The sequence below is a fragment of the Neltuma alba genome, unplaced genomic scaffold (genome assembly GCF_004799145.2).
Source record: "Neltuma alba isolate B1F8T4 unplaced genomic scaffold, ASM479914v2 tig00013026_pilon, whole genome shotgun sequence".
Classification (NCBI taxonomy): domain Eukaryota; kingdom Viridiplantae; phylum Streptophyta; class Magnoliopsida; order Fabales; family Fabaceae; genus Neltuma; species Neltuma alba.
This window is the reverse complement of record NW_021637373.1, coordinates 39,304-61,813: the sequence shown is the minus strand read 5'-3', so window position 1 is coordinate 61,813 and position 22,510 is coordinate 39,304. Positions and strand designations below refer to the sequence as shown.

At 34.2% G+C, this 22,510-nt stretch overlaps 4 protein-coding genes and 1 long non-coding RNA gene across 7 annotated transcripts; 3 read left to right on the top strand and 2 right to left on the bottom strand.

Annotated features, from left to right (window-relative positions):
* The first annotated feature begins 1,305 nt into the window (after positions 1 to 1,305).
* On the top strand, positions 1,306 to 1,970 carry LOC114733681 (uncharacterized). The gene has a single exon (XM_028921180.1). The coding sequence runs from the start codon at positions 1,518 to 1,520 to the stop codon at positions 1,875 to 1,877; it is 360 nt and encodes a 119-aa protein (XP_028777013.1). The 5' UTR covers positions 1,306 to 1,517; the 3' UTR covers positions 1,878 to 1,970.
* Positions 1,971 to 2,429: 459 nt separating this feature from the next.
* Positions 2,430 to 7,104, bottom strand: LOC114733680 (peptidyl-prolyl cis-trans isomerase FKBP42). 3 transcript variants are annotated; one of them, XM_028921178.1, is made up of 8 exons: positions 6,951 to 7,104; positions 6,703 to 6,785; positions 5,942 to 6,124; positions 5,046 to 5,135; positions 4,305 to 4,489; positions 4,058 to 4,180; positions 3,810 to 3,962; positions 2,747 to 3,082 (listed from the first exon to the last, which is right to left on the bottom strand). In XM_028921178.1, exons 2-8 carry the CDS (start codon positions 6,737 to 6,739, stop codon positions 2,747 to 2,749), a joined length of 1,107 nt encoding a protein of 368 aa, XP_028777011.1. In that variant the 5' UTR covers positions 6,740 to 6,785; positions 6,951 to 7,104. The 3 variants fall into 3 exon arrangements, with proteins under 3 accessions (XP_028777012.1, XP_028777011.1, XP_028777010.1); XM_028921177.1 differs by having other exon boundaries at positions 6,955 to 7,104; XM_028921179.1 differs by lacking the exon at positions 6,951 to 7,104 and having other exon boundaries at positions 2,430 to 3,082; positions 6,703 to 6,739.
* Positions 7,105 to 10,054: 2,950 nt separating this feature from the next.
* On the bottom strand, positions 10,055 to 13,087 carry LOC114733682 (uncharacterized). Its single transcript, XR_003739095.1, has 2 exons — positions 12,889 to 13,087; positions 10,055 to 10,597 (listed from the first exon to the last, which is right to left on the bottom strand). It is a non-coding gene; the product is annotated as an uncharacterized LOC114733682 (long non-coding RNA).
* A 977-nt stretch (positions 13,088 to 14,064) lies between these two features.
* Positions 14,065 to 17,571, top strand: LOC114733678 (cation/H(+) antiporter 28-like). Its single transcript, XM_028921175.1, has 4 exons — positions 14,065 to 14,235; positions 14,343 to 15,338; positions 16,145 to 16,738; positions 16,960 to 17,571. The coding sequence occupies exons 1-4, from the start codon at positions 14,065 to 14,067 to the stop codon at positions 17,569 to 17,571; spliced, it is 2,373 nt and encodes a 790-aa protein (XP_028777008.1).
* Positions 17,572 to 21,449: 3,878 nt separating this feature from the next.
* Positions 21,450 to 22,232, top strand: LOC114733677 (pentatricopeptide repeat-containing protein At1g15480, mitochondrial-like). Its single transcript, XM_028921174.1, has one exon. The coding sequence runs from the start codon at positions 21,450 to 21,452 to the stop codon at positions 22,230 to 22,232; it is 783 nt and encodes a 260-aa protein (XP_028777007.1).
* The last annotated feature ends 278 nt before the right edge of the window (positions 22,233 to 22,510 follow it).

Below are 22,510 nucleotides of genomic sequence, written 5' to 3'. Positions count from 1 at the left end.
AAATGCAATTTTGACCCCACATATTTCTCCAACTATCTAATTCAGAACAAGAAGAGATTATTAAGTTATTAACTTCGTTCGAAAATGGAAAATTTTTTTTTTTTTACTCATATTTGAACGGAATATTTTCGCATTTGTATTATTTTTATCATATCTAATGATTTTAAATAGAGTTGATAGTAGAAAAAAATTAATCAATACCACATTAAATAACGTATGATAAGGATTATTGATGTTTTTTTGAAGATGTTTCGTAATAAGAGCAGGAAATAGTACCTCACATGTTATATTTTATCAAGTTATTGTGATGTGGGTTTTATAAGAAGAAAAACATACTTCAGAAAATCGGGTGTGCTCAAGACGAACAAGTTTTGTACTTTGTTTAGTGAAATGTCAAAGCTTGTTCTGTAATTAAAGCTAAATTTTCCACACATTTTTTATTTGAAAATTATTTTTATAAATAAAATATAAAATTAAAGTCATTTCATTTTATCCATTATATAATAAATTTAAATAATAAATAAAATAACATCATCACAGAATTAAACTTCATACAATAGAACAAAGAGAATATTGGAAAAAAGTCTCCCATAAAAATTTTTATTAGTGAGTATGATCTGATAAATTTTTATACACAAAAAGGAGTATTATAAACAAAATTTTTAATAGAAGATATTTTTCTCAATATTCTATTTCATTAAATTCCATAGCGATGGCAAAAAAATATGAAAAAATTACATTCAATTCCCACAAAAGATAATTAACTTCAAAAAAGTCTCTGAAAATCCCAAAATGATTCCTAAACCCCCAGGGACCTGTGTATAATTAATTGTAATTGTAAAATTACCTATTTACTCCCATTAATTTGAACACAATATAATTCATTTACAACCTCAACAGTGGCTGTTGACAATCGAGGAGAGGTGGTTAACAACTTTGACAATGCCCCTGGCATCCCACAAAGTGAGTTGTCAGGAGCACTGCCGAAGTTGTCAACTACTTCTTCTCGGGTTGTTAACAGCTATTGTTGAGGTTGTAAATGAATTGCTACAATAAAATTAATGAGGCTAAATAAATAATTTCACAATTATAATTAATTAAACACAGGTTCTTAGGGACTTCAAAATCATTTCAGGATTTTCAGAGATTTTTTTAAAATTAATTGTCTTTTATGGGACCTGAGTGTAATTTTTTCAAAAAATAATAATTCCATCCCATACGCCAAACACAGCCTTTCGTGTACGTACTTCAGAGTCCACACAAGACTTTCTTCCTACGTCCCTTATCCATTACGCCGCTTGAAGAAAGTATCTTGTGATTCTGAATGATCAGTCACCAAAAAGAAACTCTTCTTTAAGCTGAATCATCTCCTCCCGATCTCTTTTTCAGTCACGTCATGCCATCTTCTGCATTTCTTCTTCCTCACGAATAATTCATTTGACACCCAATTTCTCTTTCTTAATTTCTTCTTCTTCTTCTGCCTGACCTGAAAGTTGAAGGCTTCTTCTTGTCCATCCATGGCAGCTCTTCCTGTGGGTTATTACTGTCACACCAGAAGGGGACCCACTACTGAAATCAGAAACAGAAAGGGCCCCAGGATTCTGATTCTACAATCCTGCCAGAGCAGAGGACCTGCGAATGGATCTAATGCCCAAGCGAACAAAGAGATCATGGGAGGGAAATTAGGGTTTCTGAAATTGTTGAACAGTTTTGAGAAGGTTGGGAGGAAGGTGAAGCAGAATCTGAGTCCACAGCAGAAGGGCGATTGGAAAGACTTGTTACTTATGAGTTTATCTTTTGCTGTTTATGTGTATATTTCCCAGAAGCTTGTCTGTGCTTATTGTGCCTGGACTTCTATTCCCAAACAACCATGGTAGTTTATTTGTTGCGTCTTTATCTTCATAGTTCATTTTCTATCTCAGAAAGGAAGTCAATAAATAAGACCTAATTTATTCCCTTTTACTGCTTTATTTGTTGCCCTTTCAATTCTTAACGGTTTCGATCTACCTAATTGTATCCGTTGTGTGTTTTTGTTTTTTGTTTTAATTTTTTTCACCGAACAGTTTTTAATCAAGAATGAAATAGATAAATTAAAATATTTGGTTGTTAATAGAGAATAACAATACTCGTTTGTTATAATCATATGGTCAACATCATCCCCTAGAACAAGAACTTATTGTTGTTATATTTGTCAAGAATCTTCCAATGACCAAACCATACAGTTAACTTGGATTCTGTTTCTGTTCTATTCCCTCTCCATCTATTCATCAACCTTTGAATCTCACAACTCAGACATACCATCTTTTTAAATTTAGTAAAAAGGGGTAAATAAAAGAGAAGTGGAAAATGCTGGTTTTTACTAGAAAACTACTGAGAATACTCATCAAGTCAAGAAAAGAATCTCACTTTACTTTGAGAGAGACGTAACATTTATGGTAAAAAGGTGGCCAGAAGAGTGAAGTATGAAACAAAACTAGATGCGCAGTGTGACAAAAGTATGATAAATAAGAGACAAACTTCAAACAGCAGTTTGATTGGATTCATGCTCATACATTCTCACCCAACGCTCATGACTTACAAATTGTGTTTTGAAAAGTACTCTAAAACAAACATGATTGTCCTAACCAGAAGATTTGATCCTTTTAACTCCTGAATATTTTAGCACTTGCACAAGGCACGGACCCTATAGAATCAACTAAGGCCATTGTCAACCACCATTATTCAGTTTATTCAACAACAGCTTTGATTAGTCAGATTTTTGCCTTTCACGCTTGAAGAACATAATGAGGCGATGAAATACTGCCAGCAACAACTGCCAAATAAGAATCAGAAGATTCTTTTGCCTGGGTCTTGTTTCAGGCCTTGGTCCAAACATTCCTTTATATATCTCTTTTTGCTTTTGATAAAGAGCCTTGTCTTGTTCCGCAAGCAATCGCAATTCTTTTGCTATTGCTTTATCCTCTGGGGCATATTTCTTTGCTTTCAGAAAATCCTCCCTGGCAGCATCTGTTTGGCCTAGTGCTGCCCTAGCCTTACCTCGTCTAAATAATGCTTTCACATTGTTTTCATCCTCACTCAACACCTGCAGGGTCAATTATCTCATCAAACAAAATTCATTGAACCATGAGTTTCATGTGTTTATTTGCATGCATGTGTGCACGTGCGCACGCAAAGTGAGAAATCATTCCTTTGGGGAGGGTTGTTAAATTCAACTTGCATCAGAACACACTTACCCAGAAAAACCCTAGCAAACTACTGGCTTTATCTAAATTCAACTGGCTCCATCAAAACTAAATTTAGGTGGGACCGGCCAAACTAAGATATAGCCACTAGTGAATTTGTGCAAAAAGCTCTGTTTAAATAACACAACTCAGGCTAAATTGGCGGCCAAAAGTATCCACGGTGTGACGGTAGGTATACGTTTACACTGATTGAGAAAATCTGACAAGAAAAGCTTACTGCTAAAGGAAAGCCCTAACAAGGGATGACGATGAAAGATATAACCCTAATAAGGAATGGGCAACAGTGGACTGAAAAAATTAACTTTTTCTTCATCAAAGTTAAATGGAGCCAATTAAACATGGTACTGTCTTGCCATTGTCAACATAATCAGAGCATCATCGTGTTTTTAATGGTCATATTCCAATCACAGCCTACAACATGGAAGATGAACTGAAATACAGTGTCAATTGAAATCCTAAGCAAATAGCATGGCATCCAAGAACAAAATAAACACGTGTCAGAAGAAAGGCAAGAAAAAAGCACTTGAAAACTTGGTCTATTATAGACTCGTATTATCATATACTTACAAGGCTACATTGTCCTATGGCTTCGTCATAACGGTTCAGCTTAATCAAACATGCAGCCATGTTAAGGTGGCAAGGATTCTTTACAGCCAAAGCCATATCCCTATACTTCCCAAACAACTGGAACATGAAGTCATCTCCCATATATGCTATGGCCTGACAAGAACCGAAGCAGTCAAAATAATTGATTCATTATAAGAGAGAAAAGAAAGAATAAAATGAAGCTGAAGCTCAGAGGAATTGTGCGCAACCATTTCATACTGTTGCATAGCCTCCTCCAATTTCTCCTCTTTAAACAAAGCATTTCCATCCATCTTTCTACGATCTGCCACACCAATCCTCTCCTCAACAGTCATATCACTGCGAGGTTTCCCCTGCAAAGTTGTAAGCTATTAGCATCTGATCAAGTCATATCACTGCGGGGTTTCCCCTGCAAAGTTATAAGCTATTAGCATCTGATCAAGTTTAATGCCATGTGATAATTCTAAGGCAACTTACTTCTTTTGTTTCATCAAAGCCTATGAGCTCAACTTCATAAATTAAATCTGCCATAGGTGGAACATTTGGAAAAGAGAAGTTGCCTTCCTTTCCATATCCTAATTCCCAGCCCACACGCAGTAAGGCACGCTCACCAGCTTTCATGCTGGCCACACCAATAGCCAAGCCAGTCATCTCTTTCTTCTCTGTTTCACAGCAATACCATCAAATTTTAACATGTCAGCACATTATTGCACTAGGAAGCTAGAGTTTGCCAACAAAATATCACACAAACATTAGAAAACAATTAGAGAGAGAACTTTCTTTAGGCTTGAGGAGAGAGCAAAGGGTGAGTGTGGAAAGGAAGAGGGAGCAAAGTCAGGCTTTGTAATCATGTGCCATTAGCATCTCTGACTACCCTTAACGGAGGTTTCACAAAGCAGCAAAACATTACTACTTTCAGAACTTTCATGCATCAATTTTCTCAAAAATAGCACAAACTACAACATTTTGGAAGTACACAAATCATTCCACCATTTAGGGAAACTTATTTTCGTTTCTCAATATGCATAAATACCAGAAGATGACCACACTATTGGACATCACATATCCAGTAAGTTACCAATACAGAAAAGAAATTAGGATATAGACATCGATATAAGTGCAATCTCCCACAGGACAGAGCCAAAATTTACACTTGATACATGTATGATGTCGACCAGTGAAGAAAGCAAATATGTTTTATGCTGATCAGGAAGATACCTTTCCCTAATATCATTTCAGTGGGTCGTTGCTCATCCCATGTGTCTTCAAACTTGTGCTGTGTGCTTTCAGTCCATGCCCTGTAATGAACTACCATCGCATGCCATCTAGGTCAGAGTCATTAATTTGACAAGCAGTAAGAGACAAACCTCTTGGAAACAACGGATGTTAAGGGATCAATAGGAATAAATACAGGAGGACAAGACAGTCAATGTCATTCTGGCCATCCCTATTTTTATCCATATCTGGACTCTGGAAGTAAGTACTTTTAATTATAAAGCAGCATTTGATGTCCAAATATGTTATGTTTTGATACTACAGCAATGGCGATGTTGCTATGTAGGCAGGCATGATCAATTTTGCACAGGAATTCTAGAATAGACCCCGTAAAAACACATACTATATTTGGTGAAAGCTGACTTAAACGTTGAATATGCTTTTCCTGCGTGGCATATCACAGCAAAAACTTCAAAGTTCAGAGCATCACACCTCTATCTACTATCTATTACTAAAGTTAATTAGTCTCATTCTTAGCCTCATCCTAACTGTTCACTTAACTAATAAAATGAGGTATAAGCAATCAGATAACATAAGGAAGAGAGAGAGAGAGAAAAGAAAAGAAGTTCATCTACAATATAGTGTGAACTTAGTAGCAGTTGGATAAATTTTGAAAAGACTGTAGATGTACAAATCAAGTTTCAGTAACAATGCAAGCATTTAATACCGTGAACTATGTACACGATGCCATAATAGGATAAGCACAGCCAATGATGAAACAGCACGATGATATTGCGCACCATGCTCCTATATTACTCAAGAAATCAATAATGGATTTGTCAAACTATGGAATGAACACGTATACCAGTGTGGAACTACAGTTGAACTGTGGTACTTACAAAAGCATGTTGAATATTTGGTAGGCTTCTGACCATGACCTTCCTTAATTATTTGTTTTGTAACATTCTCGTGGAGGATTTCAACCTCTGAGTCAACTTTAGGCGGATTACTCACTTCTTGTGGAGGTTCCCCTTTAACAAATGCAGAACTTTCAGTAATTATTTCATTTTGATCTCCTTCACCTGCAAAGAATAACAACAGAAATGAATTATGGACCTCATTTAGAACATTCCTTTATAACAGTAATATAAGTTAACCATATGTGTCATTAAAGAAAGACCCTATTTCAATCAACAAACAAACATCATGAGAATATATCCCTCACCATATCCCATCATTTCGCTTATAGTACCAACACCCTACACATGGACTAATGGCATAACATCGTTGGTCAGATTCATAGAAGAGATCATATAAATTCTCAAATTTTTTTCCCTTAACATGCAGTAAAGACAAAGCCATCAGTAGCAGTAATGAGAAAAAAAAAAAGATGTTATTCGAAGAACATTACACTTTTAGCACGCTAAACAGGAAACATAAATCAAGTTATGAGCAGCAAGCGGTAACTCCTAATTAAAGCATTTAGACGTGAAAAGTCATAAGCCATCATTCACTTAACTCCTAATTTCAATGTGAGCAAATGCAAGCAGATCATAGATAAATGGATAATCAAGCTATGAGCAGCAAGCAGAAACTGAAAAATTGAAACGCATAAGCAAAGGGTTTTGTGATCAACAACTGAAAATGAGGAAAAGAATACCCAGAGGTTGAGTTTGAGGCTCCTGAGCTTCCTCCATCCAGCAAAATCCTACGGGCGAAAGGAATTACAGAGTATCTGGAATCCTGCATAGCACAGAAAAAACCAGTCGGCAAATCAATTTGAACAAAAATCACTGGGAAAGCACTTCAATGCAATCGGATTCTAGAACCCATTTTGCCGCAAAACTATTTTCCGGGAAGGCAAGCACAGGAAATGTGGGAAGAAAATTGAAAATTGTTTGAATCAACTTACAAAGAGGAAGTGTAATCTCAGGCAGCGAGCTGTTCGCGTTATCCACTAAAGAAGATGCGAGCCGAAGCCTTCAATTTTCAACGATCGAAGAAGATTCTAGAGAGGGAACAAGCCAGCAAGAGGGACAATGACATAGACCAGGTTGACCCAAAAGGGAAAACTGAGATTACAAGAACTAATGTTTTTTTTTTTTGGGGGTCAAACAAGAACTAACGTTCTTATGCTCGGAGGTTACCCCGCCTTTTTTCTTTCCGGCATCGAGGGTCACTTGATTATAGTATGTTAAAAACGTTAGTATTTCGGTTAAAAATGTAAGTTAGCTTTTGTTAAAAGAACTTGGTTCTTTTTATAAGATAATATTTATTTTTATCAAAATATTTAATGCCTTTTTTTTAATTTTATCCCTATCTATTCTCTTTCTTTTTTTATTTATTTATTGTTTCTTTTACTTATTTTCTTCGTTAACAAGAGCATATTTTAGAAAAAAATATACCTTACATATTTAGTGTTTTAAATTTATTTTAACTAATTTTTCAATAAACATAAATGGATAAAGTTTAGCTTATATTTTAAATCGGAGTGAGTAATATTTTAAAGGAGTTCTGTACAGTTTATTTATACATATATACTTATTCATTAATACTACCTTCCACCTTTAACACTACTTTCGGTGCCTAATATAATACTCCTCCGGTTCTAATTATAAGACCCAATTGACTTATTTGAGGAGATTAAGGAAGTAAGTTAAGTTGGTTATTTATCATAAATAAGTGTTGTCATTCCTAAAATATCCTTGATAATTAAGTATATTGGCTAAAACTATCATTATTAGAAGGATTATCTTGGAAAAAAATGCATAAATATAAAAGACAAAATGGATTGGGTCTTATAATTAGGACCAAATAAAAAGTCAAATTGGGTCTTATAATAAGGATCGGAGGAGTACTTCATTTGATTTTTATTTTGATTCTAAATATAAGACCCTAATTTAATACACTTGATTAGTAAGAATATTTTAGAAAAGATAACACTTATTTATTATAAATAGCTAATTTAACTTATTTTTTTAATCTTTTCGAATTAGTCAATTAGCTTTTATAATTAGAATCGAAAGTAATGTAAGAACTAGTTGATTAATTTGAGTAGATTAAAAATATTAGTTAAGTTAGTTATTTATAATAAATTTGTATTTTCTTACCTAAAACACCCCTTACTAATCACGTCTCATTTGATTATACATTTAATATGTATAACTACTACAAATACTTTTTTTTAAAAAAAGTAGATAAATATGATAAACGAAATAAATTGAGCTTTTATATTTAAAATTAGATTAAAAGTAAAACTACCTCCTATATTAAAGATTGGAGGTAGTAATTAATTGACAAAAAATTGGAAATTTCGTAATCAACTGAATTTATCAAAAGACTAATAGGTAAATTATTAATTATGATTTTCAAATTTTTAAAATTAAATAATTTAAAAAGTATTTATGATCAGATCACATGTTTTTATTTCATTGTAGTTCTTTTTTTTTGGGTCAAAATTTCATTGTAGTTCTAATTATTCATGATTTATATGGAATCTTCAGCACTTATGGAAATGTGATTGCTGCCGAGAGAAATTAATAACAGAATTAGAAATCTTTGTAAATAAAAAAAATTTAACATACAAATAGAAATTTTGATTGCTAATTTCAAAATTAGAAATTTAAAATTTGGAACAAAAATCAAAGTGAACAAAAAATAGGATAACAATAATTGTAACTAATTAAAAATATTATTTGTCACAAGTCCATAGTATCACTTGCGAGTTGTAACCATCGAATAAATTTATTGTTTAATAAATACAATAGAAAACAGATTGCATGCTCAAATTTTGAAATGACTAGTAGAATGCAATGAGCATGTTAGTGCGTAGCCAAAAAAAATTTATAAGTTATAATTCTTGAATTTTTACACATTAAAGAATTAAGAAAGTTTATTTAAGATTAAATTATCCATTATTTTTATTAGGGATAATTAATCCACAAGTCCTTATAGTTTCAACGAATTTTGAATTAGGTCCTTATAATTTTTTTTTTTTATCAATCCTTATACTTTCACTTGTTTTTAATTAGGTCCTTGTATTTATTTTTCTTTTTATCAAGTCCTTATAAGTTCATTTTATTTTTAATTAAGTCTCTGAATTTTTTATTCTTTATTTTATGAATTCTAATAGTACTATTATATAAACATAAAATAATATATATTATTTAATATTAGTTTATAAACAATAATATTCTAAAGATATTGAATTATTATAATGATTTTAATTTTTTCAGCAAAAAAATTAATTGTTCTAAAAAATTTTCCTGAATTAATTAATTCTATTATTTTTTATTACATAATTATTAATTTAATTTACTTATTAATATTTTATATTTCATTATTAATCTATTTAATTAAGCTTATATTTAATTAATAAATAAAATTAAAACTACATGGACCTGATTAAAAATTTAATGAAATTATAAGGACTTAATTAAAAGAAAAATAAATACAAGGACCTAATTAAAAAAAAAGGTAAAAGTATAAAGATCAAATAAAAAGAAAAAAAACTATAGAGATCTGATTCAAAATTCGTTGAAACTATAAGGACTTGCGGATTAATTAACCCTTTTTATTATAAATAGCTCAAGACTAAAGTTTGTTTAAGATTAAATTATATATTATTTTTATTATAAATAGCTCGAGACTTACCCAAATGTTAAAATTTTTTTTTTAGATATTTAAACGGATCATTGACAAAAAGTTACATTTAAATAAAAGATTAATTACGAATTTAATTAACTAGTAAAAAAAAATTTAAAGTTTAGAATTTCAATGATAGAAAAAAGGAGATAAAAATAAGATGACAAAAATTACTTTCAATTTAGGAACCCCTAAGAACACAATTATATTTTTTTATATATATAATAACTATAACCATGCATGGCATGTGTTAATTGCTATTTTTTCTTATAATTCTTTGGTTTATTGGGACAATTTCATCATAATGCCTGATCGTTTCTAAAAAGATTGGCTACCAAAACCATTCTCCCAAAACTTGAATCAAGAGATAAAATGACCCTTTTTTTTTTTTTAAAACAACTTCAGAATAAAACTAGCAACATAATAAAAAGTTTCTGATAACATTGAATTCATCAAGTTTTGTGGAAATTTCTAAATTTGACACTCAAATATTTGCAAGAATTTGGCTTAATTAAAGGGTAATGTAAATGTGAAATAATTTGGTGATGATATCTTTGATTGTAGGAATAATTTGGTGATATCTTTGACGGTAGGGCTTTGCAGGGGCACACTGTAAAGGTTGATGCTGCTTCGGCATTTACGGCAGAAGCATTAGATTGCTGTTTAACCGCATTAATAATTCCTCAGTCAAGAATTTTGGCTGGAAGTATCAAGTAATAATTTGCAATGGCCTTCATTACCTACCTAGGTCTTCACAACTGGCATACTTTACAAGCTTCTATCTCATTAATTACTATCTGCAATGGACATTATTTCAGTGACTGATCAAAATCAAAGAGATTGAAAGCTTCTAGTGGTTTTCAAGCCAGGCCTCATATGCTAGAATGGTTTTGGCCGGTCCAAGTAATTACCTGTTTCCACCAAAACCAAACATTAGTTTTGGTGGTTTAAAACATGAAACTAAAAACAAATTTTACTATAATCGTGAGATAATAGAGGCTTCCTACGCAATGAATACCAACAATTCAACAAGACTTAGTCATGCCACCAATATTGGAATGGCATGTTACATGTTTGCTTTAGGAATATAAACATATTCTTCTGTGCTCATAAAAAAAATTATCAGAGATGCTAAAGTTACATGTGTACGGCTGAGGATAATCTCTACATTCATCATCGCATGTCATACTTGAGATTTTAAAAGTTGAAATCTTGAAGAATCAGAAGAGTTGAGCTTGTAATTGTAAAGTGGAGTCCAGATGTAGCTCAAATAACAAGAAGCATCAATGGCATGTTATTGGCCAACGATGGACACCTACTTGAGAAGTTCATCTGATAAATAGGAATCCCATTCAACAGACCCTTCCTCCATATTTCATTTACCAGACGTGTAACAGTCCCCACCAACATAACAAGAAATAGTAGGCACCTGACTATGTCTAGATCACAACAAAAATAACTCCAGGAGAAGACACTGCATGTCTGTTTCTTACACCTTTTCTCTACAAATGCATCACAAATTCCTTTTCTAGCAAAAGTATCCCAGAAACCTTATCAAGAAGACTCACAGATCCAACTCACTCAACCTGAAAAACTCCGTCTCCCTTAGCCAAGTCTTCAGTCACAAGCTCTATTTCTTGTACGAGAATCCCAACATTCTAACCAAGATGATAATGATGAGACCCTGCTCACAAAGTTTGAAGAATACCAACTCATAAGGAGTCATAGACCACCTTCACACTACACAACAGGAATCTATGATTCTGATGTTGACTACTTAGACCCAAAGACATCATGAACATGTCCCCAAATCATGAACTCATATACAAAGGGCAGTAATAAACATAATCATCAAGGACTCTACTTTGTGTCATACCGAAAGATAAGAAGGACCAGTCAGGAATTTACTTTATGTCATATGTCTACTTTAACTTTATTTTTGTTAAAGTAATTCGTCTTCTTGTAATAATTAAAGTGATTTGTCTCGTTGTAATTATTAAAAGCATATTTGCCTTTATGTCTTGTTATAATAATAATGTTTAGAATCTTTATTTTTAGGTTTTGTCATCTTATAACTTAAAGTCTCTATATAAGTGTTAAAGACAAAGATATCTTTAATAATTAATTAATTATAACAAGACAAACTACTTTAATTATTACAACAAGACAAACTACTATAACAAAGATAAAATTAAAGTAGATGACAAGTCCTCTTTATCTTTTGATATAAGACAAAGTAGATTACTTAATGATTATGTTATTAGTATTTTTTGTATATGAGTTCATGACTTAGGGATAGATTCATGATGTCTTTTGGGCCTTGGACATGAACAAATTCTTTTGTGCTCGTAAAAAAATTATCAGAGATGCTAAAGTTACTGGTGCAGGGTAGAGGATAATCTCTCCATTGATCATAGCATGTCATATTCCCTTGCGATTTTAAAAGTTAAAATCTTGAAGAATCAGAAGAGTAGAGTTTGTAATTGTAATGTGGAGTCCAGATGTAGCTCAAATAACAAGAAGCATCAATGGCATGTTATTGGGCAACGATGGACACCTTCAAGAGAAGTTAATCAGATAAATGGGAATCCCATTCACCAGACCCTTTCTCCATGTTTCATTTACCACACATGTAACAGTCCCTACCAACATAACAAGAAATAGTAGGCACCTGACTATGTCTGGATCACAACAAACATAACTTCAGAAGCATAGCGTCATACTAAACTGATAGTTCAAATCAGTAGAAAAAGAAAAGAAAGTAAACATTACAATGCTTACCTTAAACAACCAACATCACAGAACAATTATTGATCAAAATGTTACTATCTCAGTGTAATGCACAGCTTGACATTTGAAATTTTAACACAACAGGAGGGGGATTTATGATGTGAAGTCCAGATGTAGCTCAAATAACAAGAAATGCAGAAATGCATATTATTGGGCAACGATGGACATCTACAGGAAAAGTATTTGAGATAAATGAGAATCTCATTCATCACAATCCTTCTCCATATTTTGTTTCCCAGACTTGTAACAGTCCCTACCAGACTCACAATGACAGTAGACACCTGACTAAGTCTGGTTGGTAACAAATAAACAACTTCAACATCGAACAAGAAATCCACTTTTTGTTTTTCATTAATCAGTGTATTGGCAGCCCCAGTAGATGAATGACTAGAATAATATGACACAACATTACCGATCAAGATAAACGGCTTTCTTCAGCAATCGTAAGGAACAAAAAAGAAGAACCAAATGAGACTGCAGTTAAATCAGACGATTGAAGAGAAGCTCGAAAAAGTTTTGCACAAGGAAATATCACTATAGCTACATCGCGCCAAGAGGCGGCCGAAGAACCAGGAGCACAGAATTGATAAACCCTAATGGTTAAGGCCGAGTGCGACGTATACTTATAGGAAAGGATCTTGATGCGGCCATGGGGGTTGGGGGAACATAGAACTGAGACACACGCGCTCCCCCGGCGCCAACCCCCCCCCCCAAAAAAAAACAAAAAACAAAATCATTTGATATAATTTGCTTGAGTTTTGCTTTTGGGCCCATTTTCTTTCTGAACGATGGAAGCCTTTTTTTGATTGAAACAAAAAATCGGATTCTGGTTCACAACTATTGATCGGACGATGTTCAAACCGTTTGATATTAAATTAATATATTTTCAATTTATATCGCACAATCTAATAAGAAAAATATAATATATATCTCTGAGAAAAATTTTAAATATTTGATAATATATTAATAGGATCTATTGTTGCATATTCATATTATTCATGAATGATGCGTTCTAATTAGAAATTAAGAAAGATGTTGAGAAAATGATAAAGTATCAGATACTTTATGGAGACATATCAAAGCTAAATTAAAAAGATCAAGTCTAAACAAAAGAAAATATAGATAAATAATAGAAGAAAGTACAAAAATAAAGAATTTGTGCTCATGTTAAAAAAATTCTTCAAGATATAAGTAAAAAAAGTATGATTGAAATTAATATTTAAAAGAATATAAAACAGATAAATTGATTGAAAAAATGGTCAAATACAATTGTGAAAAAGTATGACTTATCCATATTTTCCGTTTTCTTGCCCTCTTCTCACCCTCTAAAAAGCCTCCAACTGACGATTGTTCTCCTCATAGCACTCCTCAACTGTCTCCTAAAACTAAGCTATCAACGGTGACCACTCAGTCTAACAAAAGCTTCGACACAAAAAAATAGAAAAAAAAAAACTGTTTGGAATTAATCATAACTAAAACAAAAATGATCAAGTGAAGAAAAAGAAATTATTTGGTGACTTAGCATTCAGAGAAGAAAGAAACAGAGCAAGCTACTGCAAACCAATCCAGGAAGATGTCAAATTATAACATGGATAATAATTTCAGGTTTGCATTAGACCCTTGTTCTGAGAAGCTGGGTTCACTCATGTTTTCAGTAGGAAAAAACTTTGCCATCTTCATGGGGATGGTAGTTATTTGCAATGGCGTACATTACCTACTAAGGCCGTATTCACAACCACGCATTGCTTCTGACATACTTGTGAGCTTCTCTCTCAACAATTACTAACAGAAATGGACATTTTTTTCCCAATAATAATTGGAAATCAAAAAGATTGAATGGTTTTGATGCTGTTCTTATTCATGCAGGTAGGACTAATTGTGGGGAACATAGGCTTTCTACGTAATGAATATGAACAATTCAACAAGACCTTTGGATTCATCATAGATATTGGAATGATGTGTTACATGTTTGCTTTAGGGATTGAAATGGATCCTTTTGTGCTCATCAAGAAACCCACAAGAGATGCTCAAGTTACTTATGCAGGGATAATTTCTACATTCATCATAGCATGTGTTACAACTTCGTTTCTTCACTATTTTCCAAGCCAGCACAAGATAGGATTCACCCTTTCTTTCTCTACGCTTCTTTCCAGTACGGCCTCACCGGTGTTGACCCGTTTGCTGACTAGCCTCAAGATAGGCAAATCTGATATAGGAAAGCTTGTCATTGCAGCAGGGATGCACTCAGATTTCATATGCTCTTTGCTCATCTCAATTGGCTACATTGCTGTACCAATGCACAATTACTGCCTTAACTTGAATGAAAAGAATCACATCAGAAGGATCATTGCCACAAGTTGTGCACTTTTAGTGCAGGTACTTTTCACGTCCTTTGTCTCACCCTGGTTTATGAACTGGGTTAATAATGAAAACCCAGAAGGGAAACCCATGAAGGGTTCACATTTGGTACTTGCTATAGCCTTCATGGTCTTAATATGTGCCATATCTCCCCCTTATGGTTACAATGCAATTCTAAGTGCATTCATGGCTGGGATATGTTTGCCTAGAGAAGGAAGAGTTTCCAAATGGGTTATCAGCAAAATCAACTATTTGTTGACCACTATTTTCTTTCCCATATTTTTCCTGTGGATGGGATATGCAGCGGATATAAGAAAGTTTGAGCCTGGAAAATTAGAAACATGGGCAAGACTATTTTTACTAGTTGGGACAGTTATAGTTAGTAAAGTTGCAGGAATACTTCTTTTGGGGGTAATAATGGGATTCAATTGGCATGATTCAGTTGCAATCGGGTTGCTTCTCACCATCAAGGGCCATTTTCATATCTATTTGGCCATCAAAGCAGTAAGTCAATTTTGATCTCATGGTTTCTTTCCTCATTTTCTCAATTTCTAGGGTTAAAAGGTTGGAAAAGGAAGAGTCTCTGTGATTGTAATTTGCAAATTGGTATTTCGAGTATTTTTTTTTGTTTGATATGAACATGCATGTACTTTAGATTGAGATCCTTTGAAGTTTATGATAAAAACTTGAGAAGGGAAAAAAAAATCTGAAACTGCAAGACTCACATTTAAACTGTTTATAGGATCAATCGAGTAAATGGTGGGTCTCAATATGTGAGGTTAAAAAATGTTCTCCACGCTGAGATTGGTTTTATTATATGGATTAGTAGACACATGAACTTGCTTCTAGTAGTGAGAGAGGCATCAATATGCATTTTCTTAGAATAAACCAAAAGGAATCAAATCAAAGTCTGTATGATAGAATGTGTCACATCTAAACCTTGCCTACTCTGAATATAGGAACTCCTTCCATTCATTTTGAAAATTCAAGGTTTGAGCATTTGCATCTGTTGATCTCCCCAATACATCCTTAATATGGAGTATCTATCGGCTTGTTCACTACTTTTAGCATCATCTGAGTCCTCGAAAGTTTAATTTTATTTCTCCTCAAATGATTCCATGATATTTTTTCGGACTAGATTCTATAGAGCCAATTTACTGAATTTGGTATCTGTCATCACTAAAGAGAAACATGTTAACAAGCAGATAGCATGCATGAAGTAGCCACAACAATTTTCCATGAGCTTAAATCACAGACAGGACAAAATGTATATACTTATCATTGAATTACTCTTGCTCTTATGCAATCAGATGCAATGCGGAATCAGTATATCCACCGGCATAGTGATGATAGTTGTTATATTCCTCACAATTTTGCCTTCCCCAACAGTTGTGGCACAAATAATCAAACGGGCAAAGAAAAGAGCACCTACCCATAAAATGGCCCTTCAATTGCTTGATCCAATGAGGGAATTAAGGATACTTTTGTGCGTCCATGGACCCCAACATGCTCGATCAGCGATTAACTTGATGGAGATCACAAGAGGGACAACAGATCCTGGAATCCTCGTATACGTCACAGACATGATAGAACTCACAGAGGGAATCGCAGCTACAATAGAGGAAGTTCAAGGAGCAGACACCTTGATTGTGAAGGACAAAGGTGTGGTAGAAATGAGAGACAGGGTGACATCATTGTTCAATGCCTATGTAGAAGAAGATGGTGATGGGGTAACGCTTAGAAGAACCTTGGCTCTCTCAACTTTCAACAATATGGCCCAAGATATCGCCAATTTAGCAGAGGACCTGATGATTTCCCTCATCATAATACCATTTCATAGGAATCAGCGTGAAAATGGAACATTGGATCCAGGCAATCCAGGGTTCAGATATGTGAACAAAAAGGTAATGTCATCAGAACCAATCTTTATATATCCTCTTTACCCCATATAGTTTAAATAATCAAAGATAGCATATACTGAACAAGCTAGTTCGGATTTTGATAAACAAATAGACAGATTCTTACTAGTTGCTGCTTTAAAAACAGAAAGGAATAAATATTATTGAAGAACAAATTTTTTACTCACTGCATTTCTATCTTATATCAATAGCTATTTGTGGAACAGTTATTGTCAAATGCTCCATGTTCTGTGGGGATTCTAGTGGATAGAGGCATTGGATCCATTGAAAAGATCTCAAAATCTAGCGTATCAGTATATGTGGCAGTCATCTTTGTTGGGGGACAAGATGATAGAGAAGCTCTTGCCTATGCTACCAGAATATCAAAGCATCCAGGAGTAAAACTCACAGTGATAAGGTTTCTGGTGGATACTGGTTCAGATGTCTTGATATATGCAGGTCATAAGATCCCTTCAGTGAAGGAGGAGGAGGAAATGCGACTAGATGATGAATACTTCGCCCAATTCTATGAAAGACAAGTCGTTGGTGGGCGGATTTCATACATGGAGAAGCATCTTGCAAACTCAGCAGAGACCTTCTCTACGTTAAGGTCATTTGAAGGGCAATATTCACTTGTGATTGTAGGAAAAGGAGGAGGAGTGAACTCTGTATTAACAAAAGGGATGAATGATTGGCAACAATGCCCAGAATTGGGCCCAATTGGGGATGTTCTTTCTGGACCAGAATTCTCAACAAACATCTCTGTGTTGATAATCCAACAACACAAACTTAGAGGGGAAATAGAAGGGCTTGATGAAGACTTTTCTATAATGCAGTAGAAACTTTGACTGTATCTAGTGCATAAGCTGGCCATATACAAGTTAACGAAAAATCACCAGGTGAGTGTTTTTAGATAGTGGAGTGTACTTTACTCAAAAAGGAGGTGTATAGATATTGTAGAAGGAGATACTACTTGTAGCAAGAAGGAAGATCATTGCTAGAGCTGAAAAGTGTAAAGATGATGTAAAATTTGAAAGATCAGTATCCTAATGTTACAATAGATAGTTTGGACACTCCACTCGAACCTCTTCATAAGAGATAAATCGGAGTCTTTTTTTGGCCTAAATATAAAATATTCCTTGCATTATCATTAATGAAGTTAGCATCATTAATACACAACCGCCATGTGAAAAAATTAATATGGGCATTTTGGGGAGAGTTAACCTTCAAATATATTTATTACTTTTAACTGGATTCCTTAATTTATATGATTTACTTATATGTCTCTTTTAAATGGGTTCAGACCCTAGGCTGCTCTATAGAGAGTATTAACATTATTAATATTCTAACTAACATGCTTTCAGGATATAAGTTAATAATTTGTCTAAACTAGTGGGCTTGATTTGACTTAATTTTGCAACTAAACTAAATCAAATCAAATCTAGGGTGAGTTAGGGCCTCAATTAGCATCGAGGTAGTCGTGACAAAATCTTTTTAACAAAACAATCAAAAAAGATAATCATGATAAACAAGATTATAAATCAAACATATACTAACGGCCAGTAAAATATCAGGGCTTCTGTGACTTTGAAGTTCTGAATGATTCTCTCCTTGCAAAATCTGCTTGGAGACTCATTCATGAGGAAGATGCTCTCCGGTCTCAAGTATGAGAAGGGGTGTATTTCCCTCATTCCCCATTTCTGGTTGATAAAAATGGCTATAAAGCCTCATGGATCTGGTCAAGCTTGTTGACTGGTAGAGATCTGTCGTACGAAGACTGCCGATGGCTCATAGGCAATTAACAAGAGGCACAAGCAGGTATTCCTCAATGTCACATGAAACAACTGATCTTTATTGGCCTGGTTACTCTGGTATATTTAGAAGGAAAGGAATGAGCTCATGTTCAGTTATAAAACTCCCAATCCACATGCTCTTATCTCCAAGGCACGTATGGGGGTAAATGCATTTTGGTCCTCATAACTCAGTCCACCGAGAGATTGGCTAAAAATAAATTGTGACGGATCCTTTCTCGAAGAAGACAGTTTTGCAGCTGTAGGAGTGATTTCGGGCACTAAATGAGGCATCTTTTTCAATAGGAATTCAAACCTTAGTTCGTCAAGCTATGAAGAATCAACTTTTTCTACTAAATTCAATCCCCCTTAACTATGGCTTATTTTTGTGGGCTTTTGGCGACAGAATTTTTACTCAATCTACTTTCATTACAGTGAAATATATTCAAGGTTAAAAAAAAAAAAGGAAGCTAGTAAAATATCACATTTATTATTCTAGTATTTCCCATAATGTTTTTCTCTTCAAGATTAACGTTGTACATAGCAGTAAAATGTTTTTAAATGCATTTCAGCAATCTTCAGCAAACCTCATAGGGTACTCAGTATCACTTATGAATTCAATCATACACCAACTAGTTAGTTTGTTAACAAAACTTGGTCTAAGTTGATTAAAACTTGATTCATATTCATAATGATGTGAGTTTAAATCATAATACTGATATAGAGAATTTCTTATTGTAGTTTTAGAAAAGAATAACTTGCTATTATTCATATAAAAGTTAGTAGTCCTTACTTTAGTCCTGGACCCATATTATTTGTAATGCTCATAATGGAAAATATAATACGAGCCTCAGATTCACATTTAAGTGATATGATGCCACGATCCAAGTCATCATGCATATCCTATGCATCATCCTTGCCATCCCCCTTGTCATCAATTCATATCTTCGGAGCCACCATCTTTTTCATCAGACCAATCATAGTCCATATCATCATTTGAGGCCTAGTCATCACCCTTATCCTAATAATGCTCCAACTCAACAGTCAACACCCTACCGTGGACCATGTCATCATCCATATCAGTATCCTCATCACTGTCCAAGCCATCATCCTTGGAGGAAGGGTGTATGCAAGAATTCCTCTTGCATACACCCAATGTACCAGCTCATTTATGAGCTCACTAGTAGAATTTTGACAGCTCAAGCATTTGTATCCCATGTGTCAGCCTACATGTCACTTCCCCTCTCCCCATTATTTTAATTAGTTTTTAGAAATAGGTTGTTTTTTTATCCTCTCCTACTCTCTCTCTCTCATTTGCAAAAGCTTTTCAAAAACTTTGCCTCTCACAATTACCGCCACCTACCATTAGTTCCATCTCTCTTCCCCCATCAAGCTACTCTCTCTCTCTCTCTCTTCCCCTCCCCTTCACCCCCCTTCAATCGATCTCCTCCAACGGCCACTGCACCATCTTCAGGACTCTCATCCTTTTTCTTCCACCTCAGCGTTAGAACTCATTCAAGCACACTGAACATTCAAGCCCATGAACGGGAATGAAGGCGTAGAACAAGACCCCCGCCATGGCAGCGAGTAAGGGTCCCAGTTCTAGTGGCATGCCAAGGACGACATGGACAGCACGACAGATTGCATAGCAACGCATAGCAGGAATATCGAGAAAATCAGTTGAACCCATATAAGCAGGCTAAAATGGAAGCGAATGATTTGAATCATCCGGGTTTAGAAGAGAAAGAGGGAGTAGAATTAATAATTAATAATTATTAAAAATTTATTATGAAAGGGAAATGAAGGAAGAGGGGATTCCATTAGGAGGGAAAGAGACGGAGAGATGCGTGATGAAAGAAGAGAGATGGGAGGAGTGGCGGTAATTGTGAGAAGGGGAGTGAAAGTTTCTGAAAAAATTTTTGCAGAGAGAATAGAACAAAATAAAAAAGCATCTATTTCTAAAAAAATAATTAAAATAATAGAGAGAGGGGCCTTGACATGTGGGCTAATACATAAATGCTTGAGCTGTCAAAATTTTATTGGTTAGTGCATTAAACGAGCTGGCACATAGGGTGCCTGCAAGAATTTCTCTCATCGTTGTTCTGATTTTCATATTTGTCATATGCCACGTCATAATCCTTAGTCTAGTTATCATCGTAATCATAAAAATAAAAATTAGTTAAAATACTAGCATTAAATTTGATCTTAAATATAATACTTCTCCGGTTGTTAATATAATACTTGATTGTAGAGTTGATTTTGCTCTAAAATATAAGATCTATTTTTTATATTTATTAATATTTTTTAAATTACCCAAATCATAATCAAGTAGAAGAGAGACAGAGGATATTAAGAAAAATGATTATGATATTTTAAAAAAACTCATATTTCTTATAATTAACTAACTTATCTAATCTTCTTAATCTAATTAAATTAATTAAATAAGTCTTTTATTAAGAGCCGAAGAAGTATTTCCAAATTTATGGCCTCTCTCTAAAAAAGTATTCATATTAGTTATATATAGCAAGAAGATTCCCACTAAAAAGTAATTTTGATACACATTATTAAAAATAATTTAGAAAAACCAATTCTTATTTGTCACAAATAACCAACTTAAATAATTTCTTTAACATCCCCAATTACTTCCAAGTTTGTGTTTTTAGCATAATATAAATTTGAAAATTCATTATTTCTATAACCTTCAAATATACAGCTGCTTTTCTGAAAATGAGGGGGCTAGGTTTGCCCGTCATCACTACACAAGATTGCAATCAAATGATCGTTTTGTATAAAATATTTGATAGAAGTAAAATAGCTGACATCTTATCATTAATGAAGGAAGAAAATTTGAAGCCATCTCATCTTACATACAGGATCCTCATAGCTCTAAAACTGAGCTGAAGGATACGGTGGGGATGGAGTAGGAGATGGAAGCTATGAAGTCTCAAGGTCTGCAACTTGATATTCATGTCCTGACAATCGTTGCTGGTCACTTTGTATCTAAAGGGCTGAAGGATAAAGCGCTAGTTATTGTGAATGAAATTGAAAGAGGAAACATAAAAAACATAATTGGTGGAAGGATGGCGCTACTATCCCTCTATGCTTCTCTTGGAATGGCTGATGATGTGAGTAGAATTTGGACTATTTGTAAATTGGACCCCACCATGAATGAGTGCCTTGCTGCCATAGCAGCTTGGGGCAAGTTGGGCAAAGTTGAAGAGGTTGAAGCAGTTTTTGAAATGATGCTGGAAAAGTGGAAGAAACTCCCATCCAACATTTATGCTGATCTTTTAAATGTTTATGTTCATAATAACATGATATCTGAGGGCAAGAAGTTTCTAGATCGAATTGTGGATGTTAAAGGCTGGGTTGGCCCTCTGATTTGGGATGGACTAGTGAGGCTCTATGTGGGAGATGGGGATGCGGTGAAAGCAGATTCAATTTTAACCAAGGTAGTTGAAGATAAAACTTCAGGGAGGAGGAGAGTGAGACCAATGTTCACCACATTTTTATATGCCAGGGAACTGTATGCAAAGCTTGGAGATAGACATAATACTGAGAAGTGGCTTTTTAGAATGAGGCAAAGTGGTTACAGAGGCCGTCTCAGGCCTTATGAAATTCTGACTCAAGCATACATCAATGCCAAAACGCCCGCTTATGGGCTTAGGGAAAGGATGAAGTCAGAAAATGTATACCCAAATAAGTCGTGATCCTTGGAGTTGGCACAAATTGAATCATTGAAGAGGGAGGTGTTGCTGTTCAAGAGCCCAAGAAAGTGCCAAAAGTCGTAGCTTAGCGGATGTTTTAGACTTCTTGAAACTGTAAGAGATGCAGAGTCCACATTTATGGATAGTGAAATGAATAAAGGACTTCTTGAAACTGTGTTGTGGATGCTGGACATGTCGTCCTCTAGGCGAGAAAACGGAAAAACACCGAAACCATGATTCCCAAAGTGAAATTGAACACGACTAATCACAGTCTTTTTTTT

Bases quoted from the DNA above. Each gene is read 5' to 3' on its own strand.
- LOC114733681 (XM_028921180.1), top strand. From the start codon at position 1,518: ATGGCAGCTCTTCCTGTGGGTTATTACTGTCACACCAGAAGGGGACCC.
- LOC114733680 (XM_028921178.1), bottom strand. From the start codon at position 6,739: ATGGAGGAAGCTCAGGAGCCTCAAACTCAACCTCTGG. The intron at 4,490-5,045 runs GTATCTTCCTGA...GCTGTGAAACAG, and splicing joins TGAAATGATATTAGGGAAAG to AGAAGAAAGAGATGACTGGC. The intron at 3,083-3,809 runs GTAAGTATATGA...TTGACCCTGCAG, and splicing joins CCATAGGACAATGTAGCCTT to GTGTTGAGTGAGGATGAAAA.
- LOC114733678 (XM_028921175.1), top strand. From the start codon at position 14,065: ATGGATAATAATTTCAGGTTTGCATTAGACCCTTGTTCTGAGAAGCTG. The intron at 14,236-14,342 runs GTGAGCTTCTCT...TTATTCATGCAG, and splicing joins GCATTGCTTCTGACATACTT to GTAGGACTAATTGTGGGGAA. The intron at 16,739-16,959 runs GTAATGTCATCA...TTTGTGGAACAG, and splicing joins TCAGATATGTGAACAAAAAG to TTATTGTCAAATGCTCCATG.
- LOC114733677 (XM_028921174.1), top strand. From the start codon at position 21,450: ATGGAAGCTATGAAGTCTCAAGGTCTGCAACTTGATATTCATGTCCTG.